At 39.1% G+C, this 13,211-nt stretch overlaps 1 protein-coding gene across 1 annotated transcript in view; it reads right to left on the bottom strand.

Annotated features, from left to right (window-relative positions):
- Positions 1 to 830: 830 nt before the first annotated feature.
- Positions 831 to 13,211, bottom strand: part of cdh17 (cadherin 17, LI cadherin (liver-intestine)) — a 96,269-nt gene continuing 83,888 nt past the window's right edge. The window contains exons 17-20 of the mRNA XM_043688147.1: positions 10,107 to 10,337; positions 7,937 to 8,056; positions 1,430 to 1,546; positions 831 to 1,306 (exon numbers count right to left, since the gene is read on the bottom strand). Coding sequence (XP_043544082.1) covers positions 1,188 to 1,306; positions 1,430 to 1,546; positions 7,937 to 8,056; positions 10,107 to 10,337 — 587 coding nt within the window. The 3' untranslated portion in view covers positions 831 to 1,187. The remainder of the gene's footprint in view (positions 1,307 to 1,429; positions 1,547 to 7,936; positions 8,057 to 10,106; positions 10,338 to 13,211) is intronic.

Raw genomic sequence — 13,211 nt, 5'->3', positions numbered from 1 at the left:
CTGAAGTGGTGTATTTACAGCAAGTATTTCTCCTTCTCCCTCACCCACCTAATTTATCTTTGCTGCTTACTCTTGTTTTCCTGAAAGCACTGATGTTTGTTTGGATACAGCTATCCAATATTCTGCCCTGAAATACTTTTGTGTGAAACCTAAATAATAAAATGCTATCAGGCTGTTCACAACAGAGATCATTAGAGCCAAGCTCTAACCATGTCTCATCTGATATTCACACACGTCTGTTTTGTACAAGAAGTCATTGGATAATGTTCAGGAATGAAATTCCTGGCTACTTTTACAATTCCTTAGTCTGGTGATGCACTAACAGCAATGCCTGCATTGCTGCATTTGTTTACCTCATCAAATGCAGCACTGCTCATTCATCAGAGATAATGCCACACATTTCTCAAGCATTTTTCTAAGCAGACATGAAACATAATAATGAGCATCCAGACAAGCTGTAGGCTTGCATCACTGCCATGTAATCTCAATGAAATCAGAAAAGGTGCATGGTTTATACCACATATTAAACAAAGGATCAGGGCATAAACTGCCATATTTGACTGAAGGCCGAAGCATATTTTAAAATAAAAATTGAAAGGCTTGGTCCTTCAATTTTGGATGTCAAAATATATTTCATAAAGTCAGTGCCCTTTTGATATGTACAACAGGTATATGCTTGTCCTATATGAGTGGTTCATTTTGTGTTCACTTAGAGTCATCCCACTTTATGTATTTTACTAGCTGACAAAGGAAATAATGAAATTACATGTTGGTATTTTGGCAAGAAGTATGTGCAGACTGGCATAAATCAAATTTTAATTGTAATTTACAAAAAACAAACAAATTCTGACAAAGAGAACTCTGAGAATGAATTCTCTGGTCACATTCACTCAAAACAAGCTTCAAATTAATGTTCTAACAAGTGAAATTAATGAATAGCATTCGAAATACTATACATCACACTTAATGGAAAAGTAGAGAAACGAACACACTCTAAGCACACATCCTTCAATTTTTTTTGAGGACTGTATAAAATTCTCTAGTTATAAATAAATGTTTTGAGTAAAATTAACACCAAATTAAGTTGCAGTCAAAATGTTTGTCACTCATAAAAAGGTAAGGAAAGAATGCGAAATTGACCCTGAAAAATGATTTCCTTCGGGTGCGGGATATTCAAGCTTCTTGCATTATGCATTAGCCAGGGGTATTGTTTCATTCTCAGTCCGTGCTGCTTTTGGATCTATTTTATCACCCTTTCCGCCTTTCTTGCTTTTCATTTTTAAAAGTACCACTGCAAGGATCAAACCTATGGGAACATTTTGAGAATAAGTGTTATTATTTAAGTCAATTCTTGGAAAAAAAATGAAATGACATTTTAGCCACAGAAGCTTTTATCAGACCAGAAGTTTGGTTCTTGGTCTACACATACCTATAAAAGCAAAGGTTCCTAGCAATATTCCAACTGCAAGAGCGACTTTTGATGATCCAGATAAACCTTCTACTGGAATGAAGCATACATTTTTATCTGTGCATTTACAGACAGCAACTGAGGAGGAAGAAAACAGAATGGTAAAAAATGTATATTTGACTGTTAACATCACATTAAATGCTGAAATCAATGTGGTAATTTACATAGAGACATGGAAGATAGGTGCAGGAGGAGGTCATTCGGCCCTTTGAGCCTGCTCTGCCATTCATCACGGTCATGGCTGATCGCCCCACTCAAAAGCCTAATCCTGTTTTCTGCCTATAACCTTTGATCCCATTTGCCCTAAGTGTTATATCTAGCTGCCTCTTGAATCCATCCAATGTTTTGACATCAACTACTTCCTGTGGTTATGAATTGCACAGGCTCACCACATCTTCATCCTAAATGGTCCATCCTGAATCCTCAGATTGTGACCCCTGGTTCTGGGCACACCCACCATGGGAACATCCTCCTTGCATCTACCCTGTATAGTCCTGTTAGAATTTTAAAAGTCTCTATGAGATCCCCTCATTCATCTGAACTCTAGCAAAAGCAATCCTAACCCAGTCAATCTCTCCTCTTACATCAGTCCCGCCATCCCTGGAATCAGCCTGGTAAACCTTCACTGCACGTCCTCAAGAGCAAGAGTATCCTTCCTCAGAAAACTGCACTCAATATTCTAGGTGTGGCCTCAGCATTTGATCTTACGGCATGGCTAAGCACTGAGAAACCTAAGTGAGGTTTAAAGATGATACGCAAGTTAATTCTGAAGACAAGATGAGATTGGCAATAGATGCAACCTTACTTATTATGGTCACTGAGAGCGAATAGTACCCAGGAATAACACACTTTATATCTAGTTTAAGGCAATGTAGATTGGAGGCTTGCTACATTTATTTTTATTCTGCGCTAATTATCCAACCATTCTTGACAATTTGCCAAAGGACCAAAGATTTTAACAATTCCTGCTAAATCTATCTGTTACAAAAGGACCTCAGGTGAGGTTCTCCGATTTGTTAAGCTCTCATGTGTGGAAGGTTGAACTGACTGACTATGTTTATTTATTGCCCTCTCATTTGGTCATAACATGGTTAATTTAAAAAGCATCACTTCTCCTGTGGATACCTTTCTCCCTGATCATTTTTTTTTAAAGGAGCCCACTTAACCTAGGCTTTCTTGAATTAACAAAAAGACGGAATTTATTAATTACTAAACATGAGAAAAAATAGTAATGGAGCAACACGTATACTCAGAACAGAATTTTCCTAGCCCCTAAATGACACGAGTGAGTTGGGAGTGTATGGCAACAGCTGAAAAATAAGATTCACACCTCTACAAAATTGTTCAATTCTACAAATACGTTTTAAACGATGTGGCAATAATCTCACTAGTGAGTGGTGCGGTGCATATTTGCATGCACTTGCATGTCATTTGTAACTAATCTCATCTCATTTATATGCAGATTCCTATTCTCCCACGCGCTGGAGAGAATTTAGACAGTGATAATTCCCAATATGAAAGTCAGAGCAGGTATCTGCTGGCTCCAGTTAATCACTTGCTGTACCAAGTGTCCATCTTGGACAGTAGTCCCCTGCAATAGATGTTCCATTCCAGAGGCAGCAACCGCCTGCAGCACTCCTATTCACACATTACGACATTAGACATGGACCAGCCTCATTACATCCTCATGGCACATCTCTGGCTCACTTAGAGTACAGTTCCCTACTTCAATGCTACATTTTGAAGCTCACCATCATCTTACATCATTATACTGTTGTCAGGTCACTTTGAGCGCAGTGCCAAGCACCTGTCTCACGGATTGCACCAGCGTGCATGCAGAGCTCCCAGCTTGCTCTCATAATGCTCACTCAATTGGAACTTACTTGGATACTCACAGTATCTCTACCTTGCTTTGCCTTTTTGAGGTGTGCCGTTTCACATAGATCCTAAAACTACTTCTGTGCTATTTTGTTGAGTGGGAAGTAATGGCTTAATGGTATTAATCCGAGGACCAGGTAATGTTCTGGGTTCTGGGTTTGACTACCACCACAGCAGATAGTGGAGTTTGAATTTGATAAATATCTGGATTTAAGAGTCTAATGATGACTATGAATCCATTACTGATTGTCAGAAAAACTCATTTGGTTCACTAGTGTCCTTTAAGGAAGGAAACTGGCAACCTTACCTGGTTTGGCCTACATGTGAGTCCAAACCCACAGCAATGTTGTTGATCTTAAAAGCACTTTGGAAAGGGCAATAGATGCTGGCTTAGACAGAAACACCCTGATTCTATGAATACTTTTTTTAAAAAAAACAGGCAGCTCATCGTAGCTGTCAGCAACAGTCAGCTAATGGGGTGGATACCTTGCTGTATGGCACCACGCTACATCAATGTCTCGCATACAGCATGTGGCAACAGCCTATGTGGCAAACACAGTGTATGTGTCTCAACCAAAATCTAATAAAGCAATTCTCTGGAAAGTCAAAGGCAATTGTCATCAGTGAGGGGGTCTGCCACAGTCAGTCAAGGGTAGCACATGATCTCAGTCGAGAGGTTTGGACTTCATCAGTTCAGCCATTTAGCATTGTCAAGGTACATGGGATTTGTATCGCATAGTCCAAGAAGTCGGTCCCAGTCATTGTCTGTCCTGTAAGTCCAGTTCAACCAGTGCAGGGCGGGCGGGGAGGGGGGGAGGAGGGGGTGGGGGTGGGGATGGGGGGGCAGTACGTCAGTTAGAAGCTGCACAGAGATCAGTCAGGAGTCTGGGCACTCTTCAGTTGGGGTTGTCTGTCCAACTTAGTCATTGTCAGTGCTGGGAATCTGTTCACTGAAAGTCAAGCGGCGTTAACAGGATCTCTGCTGTGTTAGGGACACTGAGAATGTCAATTGGAGAGAGTGAGCTAGTCTGCAGAGTGGTAAATAATTGTGAAACTGGCATAACTCAACTTTTAAGGATGGGAGACAATGATGCCCTGGAGGACATGAGTTAATATGAAGGAGTCTTCATTATCCATGATCTTCCTTATTTTGAGAGAGGAGTGTGCAGTATGATGTTTAGCATGACTAAGCTGTAGGGTTGAGGCTTAGGGAATGGGAATTTGAGAGATGAAAATGTAAATGAAGGAGTTTGGTGGGAACATGTAGAAGCTCACTGATGATGGGGTCACTGGGGAGTATAGGATAAAAAGAACATGGAAGTTCAGGAGGGTTCCTTGATTCCCAGGCTGAGACCGCAACTCACTCTGCCAAGCTCCATCTGAGCTGCCTCAAATCCTCATCTGAATTGCAAATGAGGACTGGAATTGAAAATGACTTTGGCCACTCCTGGAATGGGTAGCATGTTTTTAACCCTCCTCGGCACATGGGCTCTCCATGTACGTGATTTGAGGCTTTCAAAGGGATTTAGATATCGACACAGTAAAGAAATCAATATTCATAGTATCCTGTATGTGAAATGCAGACTGTAACCAACAATGTGGGATTCAAATCCTGTTCATAAGCAATCTTATTCATGTTATTGTTCATTACAGATTGATCACCGTCATCTCCAAGAAACAAACATAATCAGACACAAGGTGAAAGTGAGGACTGCAGATGCTGGAGATTAGAGTTGAGAGTGTGGTGCTGGAAAAGCACAGCAGGTCAGGCAGCATCCGAGGAGCAGGAGAATCGATGTCTCAGGCAAAAGCCCTTCAATCAGGAATTCTTGATGAAGGGCTTTTGCCCGAAACGTCGATTCTCCTGATAATCAGATGCAAACCTAACAGTCTCACCAATGGGCCCATAATTCAAAGACAAGTCAAGATCCCAAAGACTGCAGGAAGGGCATGGAGCAGATTTCCTCTCACCTTACCTGTAAGCGTTCACCAGCATGCTCTTACATGTAATCCTACCCTTCATGGGTGATGTAGGAGCACACATATTAGAAATCCTACAATTTCCATTTGGAGAGCAAGATTTGGAGATGTATATATTGGAATAAGGTTCCCTATCTCAAAGGTCAATATGGAAAAATTCCATGGCCCTTCCTTACCAGAGTTTCCATGTACCACACATTCAAGACAATGCTAAATCGTAATCCGTATGTGATGTGAATGCTAATTCGCAGATTACTCAGAAGCTGTTCTGGTTCTGATATTCCTTTTACAGGTTCACTCAAACCGAGACCAATGGATTCAACCAGACTAGATGTTGTCATCACTGTGATTACAGTGCATTGAATCATAGAATCTTAGAATCCCTACAGTGTAGAAACAGGCTCTTCAGCCCAACAAGTCCACACCGACCTTCTGAAAAGTAACCCACCCAAACCATTTCCCTCCCCTCTTACTCTACTTTTACCCCTGACTAATGCACCTAACCTACACATCCCCCTAAACACTATGGGCAATTTAGCACGGCCAAGTCACCTAAACTGCACATCTTTGGATTGTGGGAGGAAACCGAGCACCCAGAGGAAACTTGCGCACACACAGGGAGAATGTGCAAACTCCACACAGACAGTCACCTGAGGCTGGAATCGACCCTTTAGTTTTATTTTTATCTGTTTTCTACAGAGTTACTGACTCGCACAGACCAACACAATAACTTACCTGTTAACATTTTGGGTAATTTCTCAACTTAATGCCGTAAAATGAATTAGTTTTCTTTATCTTTCTTAACAATGAACTAAATAATGCAGACTGAGTTTTGGTGTCAGTAAATGAAGAGTGCAACACAGAAATATTGGCTTACACATATGACAGACTGATTTCCGATTAATATGAATAAAGGCAAAGAACTGATAAGAGTTAGAATTCTAGCTTGGCCAAGGGAAGCATGATATGCATGCAAAGGAATGCATGACATGCCTAAATTATCTCACCTTGAAACATGTCCTAACATATACAAATAGTGATCCTGTCAGCAGGCATCCACAGAGAAAAGGCAACCAGAGAAACGACTGGATTAAACATAGATTTTGTGGTAAGCATGATGTATAACTCAACCTGAAGAGGAGAGCTTTTGGAATATTTGACACACAACTGGCACACATCCATTCTCAATCTAGTTCAATCATAACAAGTTCCATCTGGCCTCATTTGCTGCAGAAACAAATTCACTATCTAATATTTTTTAATTAATCTGTTCAAAAATGTTGGAATAGGTGGGATTTGAATCTGGGCCTCCTGAATCAGAAGATTCTGTCACAAGATCCAGTCACTGGTATTGATCATTGGTTGAACATGTGACTTGTTTTCTTAATCACCAAACATCTCCGAGAACTCACTTTTCTTCTCCTGCAAACTCATATCACCAACTTGGCAGGGCTCAAGAAATTCTTTATTAAGTATAGATTCTCCAGTGGGTTAGATCAGAGTGGTGCTGGAAAAGCACAGCAGGTCAGGGAGTATCCGAGGAGCAGGAAAATCGACGTTTCGGATAAAAGCCCTTCATCAGGAATAGTCTATTGGTCTTTCCTAAAGTGTCTAGAATTGGTCACAATATCAATGGTTCTATAAAGTTTGTCATAACTCGTTTGCTCTGATACCCTATTTTTCTATTTATAGAGCCTAAAATCCTACATTCCTCATTAACTACTTTCTGAAGAGCCCTGTTACCTTATTTTATGGAAGTAAGACTCAAATAGAGCAAAGAAAAAATTGACACACATTTTATATGTCACTTTCATAGCCAACAAAATACCTGTGAATTTCATTCACTATTGCGATGTCAGGAGATTTACTGGAAAATATACGTTTTAGCCTGATATTTTCCAGATTGGTGCAAATTCTACAACCGCAAGGTAGGTTCATGCTTTGAAAAGTGAAGGCCCATATCAGTTAAAAATTAATTACATAAGAACTTAAGAATTAGGAGCAGGAGTCACCAATTCAGTCCCTTGAGCCTGCTCCACCACTCAATACAGTCATGGCTAATCTCACTCTCAGCCTCAACTTAATTTCCTGCGCACTCTCCATAACCCTTCAGTACATTACTAATTAAATATCTGTCTATTCCTCCTTAAATTTACTCACTGTCCAGGCATCCACCACATTCTGGGGTAGTGAATTCCACAGGTTCACAACTATTTGAAAGAATGGTCTCTCCTCATTTCTCCTCATCTCTGTTTTAAATCTGCCACCCCTAATCCTAAAGGTGTGGTCTATTGAAAGTAACAGCAAGGGACAAACTCACAGAAGCATTAGAGACAGATAATACTGAAGCAATTAACAGAGATCCATGAAAGAGTGGACAATTCAGAAATATTTATTTTTGGGGCCAACCAGATAAATATTGACAAAAATATTTGCCATTGGGAGAAAGTGGGACAAATATTTGCTATTGTCTTTCTTAAGAACCTTGGGTTGATGAGTCATGAAACATAAACCGAATGACCCACCCCTAAAATGGCTATTTTTCCTACATCATATAAGCATTTATGAAAAACTAGTTGGCATTTTAAGATGATACCATTGAAAAATTACCTGTTATGTTATCAATTCCTTGTAGAGGTGGAGAGCCACTATCAGTGATTAGTACACGAAGATTATATTTTGTTTCTTCACTGTGTCGGCCAAATTTCATGGTGACATAGGCATGAGTATCTGTGAAGACAATAACCATGGTAGTGACATTATTCAGGTACAGTACAAGCATTTGCAGTTACACTAGAAGGATTGCAAACTTCTGTTTCAAATTTCTACTCATTAATCCCAAATGTCGGTTACATTTACATCAAATTCTAACTGGAAAACTTTGCTGTAATACAGTAAAAATGCAACATTGAGTTTTAAAAAATGATTTCTCTCCTAAAATTAGAAGTGCTTTAAGATAAAAGATGCCTGATGTTCAGATCTAAACATAAATCCAGATGTGAGTAGATGAAGTGATTTTTTTCAGCCTTCAGTCAAGGCAGGTGACAGTTTTTGAGTTTGCAATCTTTCTGCTGGTTGTGATTAAGCTTCAGAAGTGAAATGCGTTCTCCATCATCCACAGTTAGTCCAAACTTGGGGGAGGAAAATGAATTTCTGAGCATTTTTTTGGAGAGTATACTTGTATACTCTATATCTTTAAGACAAAATTGGATTATGTCCAAATTCAAAGTTCAAAACTTATTACTCTGGTTAAAACAAACAATAGGAACAGCGTCCGGCTGAGCACCAACGTAAATCTATGGAAATGGCCAACCTCCCCTCAGCAGACAAAGAGAAGCAACTGTAGAGGTTCTAGAAGCATATAAGGCTGTTGAAGATTAAAGTTAATCACGAAAAAAAGAGCTTGAGTGGATTGCAGTCAAACAGAATTGAAAGTCTAACTATCTCAAAGAGTCTGCTCATTTAAAAGCCCAGCTATTGGAAGTTATAGGACAAAGTTAAGCTTTGAAAACTGAGATGGAAAAAGCCTCAGAAGATCTTCAGAAATCCTCTGCATACACAGCCAACGTTCTCAAGTGATTGACACAAAAAAGATACATTGATGTACAAAATAATCTCTCCTTAAAAGGAATATTCAAAGTTTCAAAATCACTGTGCGCTATTATAGGAGGACAATATTCACTCTTAATTAATGAGTGATGATTTTCTGTTTAAAACAGACTCTTGAGAGAGAAAATAAAAGCTTTCCTTTATGATTGCAACAGATTATCACAGAGAAGCAAGTCCTTATTTAGAATAGAGATCAACTGCTGCATTACCATGATATTTGGAAAAAAGGCTTAGAAAGTTAAGGGCCAATAAAGCAAATTGCCATCCAGTTTGCAGATCATTGTGATGTGCAAGGACATCTTATAAATTCTGCTCCAGATGCTTATTTCCTCACAAGCAATGATGCACTTCTCTTGTCTTATAGAACTAAGAAATGTTTTTGTCTGTAGAGAAGCTGTCATCTGACTCCAATTCTATGGTCACCCTGACATCAATAGGGGAATTCATGCATTATATACATTCTTCAAGAGAGCCGAGAGTATTTTTCAAGATTAATGCCTCAAATCAAAGAGACTTGTGGAGTTTTGGGGAGATGGGAATAAAGAGTTAAAAGGTTATGGTTAAATATACTTCATAAAAAAACTTGGGGTGGGTGTAGAATAAAGCGTTTCTCTTACGATGACGATTGAGCGTGTGCGAAAGGAGCTATATCATAGCAACATCAGATCACATGAACAAAGGTATGAGTCTATAAGATTGCAGTATAGTGTGTCCTCAACACACCCAATTCCAACCTTTCTGGTCCCAAGTTTCCACACAAGCTGCCATTTTCTTGCTTCTTTTCATTATGTCACAGAGTTCAAAAAGGTTATCGCTGACTGCATAAGGAGTCAGTTAGCTGGACAGCTGGTATATGATGCAGATTGATGCCAATAGCGTGGATTCAACTGCCGCAATGGCTGAGGTTACCATGAACATTTCCTTCTCAAACCTTCCCCTCACATGATGTGTTGTGACCCTTAGGTTAAACCACCACTTCTCTCTCACAAAAACACAGCCATATTGCCCAGCAGGACAATGTTAATTTAACCTTATCCTGACCACTCTTCTTATAATCTAAAAGATATACACATGAAACAATGAATTCAAGATACAGTTTATATGTAAATTTATGAAACACTGACTTGTATTATTATGCTTAAAAAGACATGAGTTATTGGTTTTCATTTACCATTTATGGTTTCAACTTTCAATTCTTTGCCTGGGTCTGCAGGAATAGAAAACATGAACGGTGGACCATTTTCTTTATCATCATCTACAGCATGAATTATTATTTTCTTCTCTTCTACAGCTGGTAAGCAAATGGAAAACTGAGAGGAATCTTTTGCTAATTTGGGAGCATTGTCATTAACATCGTTAAAGTAAACGGAGACTTCCACCGAAGATCTCTTTTTAGGTCTGTCTACAATAAAACACAAAGCAAATATTTAGTTAACATTAAACTTTGAGTGTTTTTTATGCGAGGTCAATTGAATCAAAATTGGAACAACTTGAGAAACAATAATTGTACAAATAAATTCTTAATACCTTGTGAACAAAAGAAATGGACATTCATGTATGAGCCTCAATTCAATGATGTCTCAAATTCTTTTAGATAGAACTGAAGAGGACTTTGAGCAAGACATAAATGAATTTAGACCTCAGTCACTAAACTCGTTGCAAGTTTTTAAATGACTGTTGAAAACAGAAAGTTAGAAAATCAGAGAATTCTAGGCAGAACAATTACAGAGGATTGAATAACCCTGGCTGGTTGACAGAATCCCAACAGTGTGGAAGCAGGCCATTAGGCCCATCAACTCCACACCAACCCTCTGAAGAACATCCCATCCATACCCACCTTCCAACCCATCCCTGTAATCCTGCAATTCCCAAGATTAATCCACCTAGCCTGCACATCCCCATTCACTGTGGACAATTTAACATGGTCAATCCACCTGACCTGCACATCTTTGGACTGTGGGAGAAAGCCAAAGTACCCAGGGGAAACCCATGCAGGTCTATATCCTGCTGTATCCTTTGACAACCTTTTTCACTATCCACAACTCCACCATTTTTTTGTCATCTGCAAACTTACTTATCAGAGCACCTACATTTCATCCAAATCATTTATATATATTACAAGCAATGGAGTGGACTAATCTTGGTGGAACACCACTGTTCATAGACTTCTGGTCAAAAATACACCCCTCCATAACTACCCTCTGTCTTCTTTGACAATTTTGAATCACCAACTCACTGTGGATCCCATGTGACTTAATCTTCTGGATCAGCCTACCATGAGGGATATTGTCAAATGCCTTAATAAAATCCATATAGACTACATCCACTGTCCTACACTCAATCATCTTTGTTATTTCCTGAAAAACTCATTCAAATTTATGAAACAAAACATGCCCCTCAAAATACCATGCTGACTATTCCTAGTAAGTCCATTATCTTCAAATGTGAGTAAATCCTGTCCCTTTGTACCTTTGCTAAAAGTTTCACTATTGCTAATGTAAGGCTCACTGACCTATGCTCAAATTAATTCATATTTGAGGAGTGAAACATTTGGTTTGGACCTGGATCCCATAAAAGGGATGAGTCAGGAAACAGATAATTATATTTATCTAGCAATCATATATTCAGGGAGCAAATCCTTCTATAAACTATTGTGGTTTTCTCAAACAAAAGAAATCTTCATCGTACTCATACAATTATGAGTTTCATTGTGTGATATATATAGGGACGAAAGCCAAATACAATAAACTTAAGATCAATCATTAACTGATGAATCAGTCTTTATGTATCTTGATTAATTCAAGTGATGTGGGTGTTGCTGGAAAGGTCAGCAATTATTAACCATTCCTAATTGCTCTGAAGGTAGTGAGGGTGAGCTGTCTTTTTGAACTGCTGCTGTCCTTAGGTTGTAGGTTGACCCACAATGCTTTTAGGAAGTTTTTGACCCAGTGAAAGAATGACAATATAGTCCCAAGTCAGGATGACACATGGCTTGGAGGGGAATTCACAGTGTTCATATTTCTTTGCATTTTGTAGATGTTAGTCACTGTGAGTTTGAAAGGTCCTGTCAAATGAGCCTTGGAGAATTGCTGGAGTGCATCTTGTAAACACATATATTGCTGCCATTATGTATCAATGATAAAGGGACTGAATGCTGAAGGTGGTAGTTATGGTGTTAATCAAGTGGGATGCTTTGCCCTGGATGCTGTCAAGGTTCTTGCATTTTGTTGGAGCTGCACTCATCCAAGCAAGTTAAAGTACTCTTTTCCACTCTTGACTTGTATCTTGTTGATAGTAGACTGGCATTGAGGAGTCAGGAGGTGAGTTACGTGTCACAATATTCCTGACCTCAATATATCTTTAAGTTTGAATGGTTGCTTATAAATGAGAAAACTGTAAATTTTTGTCATTCTGCCCTGTCAATAGATATGACATCTCCTGCTATGTGTACTGAAATGGAAATAGGAAGCCCATTTACTCTAACTGCTACTTTATCAAACACCATTCCTTACATATTTTCTCATTCAGCCTGTTCCCAGCACCAGTATGGGGTCCACTGCAGACCAACTGATAGACATTGTCTGTTATTTCCCAACCTCTTCCTTCTTCTAGCTTGGTGATTCCCTTACCTCACTTCAAAGCCATTCCATTGAGATGTAGAAGACCATTAAGATCTCAGACACAAAGTTTAGAGCTTAACAAAGAGTAAACTGAATGTGGTTGTAAACCAAATTCTGATTTCAGTATTCCAATTCAGTTGTAAACTAATTTGGTGCTCACATCTATCCTGGATGACCAACTCTGGGGACTCAATAAAAAGAGAGATTTTGACGTGAGGTGGGCATGCAGTAACACTGGAGAGACTACAGACTGGGCTAGGTTGAGGGAGATAGAGGAGCAATGGAGAGACTGGAGTATGGTGGGGTGGAAAAGAAAGTTTAATCATTGCCAAGACAGCTAAAATCCTTGCTGACAGATTTGAGAGACAGTTTTGTGGAGAAGTCGGGTTTAAGGTTGTATAGTGATATGATTCTGCATGCATGAATCACTCTGAAGTTGTTGCTGTAGTTATGTTGGTTTCAAACAGATGTACGATTAACTTTTTGTCAGTTTGCTTTAAATGTTATGTACACGAGTGTTGTGCTTTATAGTCACATTGATGTCTTGTCAAAAAGGCTAAACAATCCATTTGCTGATGTTCTACACTAAGTTGATCTGTAAGCTGACTCTGTGCAATGCTGATTAGATTAGATTAGATTACAGTGTAGAAACAGGC

This window comes from Chiloscyllium plagiosum, chromosome 4 (assembly GCF_004010195.1).
Source record: "Chiloscyllium plagiosum isolate BGI_BamShark_2017 chromosome 4, ASM401019v2, whole genome shotgun sequence".
Taxonomy (NCBI): Eukaryota; Metazoa; Chordata; class Chondrichthyes; order Orectolobiformes; family Hemiscylliidae; genus Chiloscyllium; species Chiloscyllium plagiosum.
The sequence above is the reverse complement of the archived record's forward strand: the minus strand, read 5'-3'. Positions and strand labels throughout refer to the sequence as shown.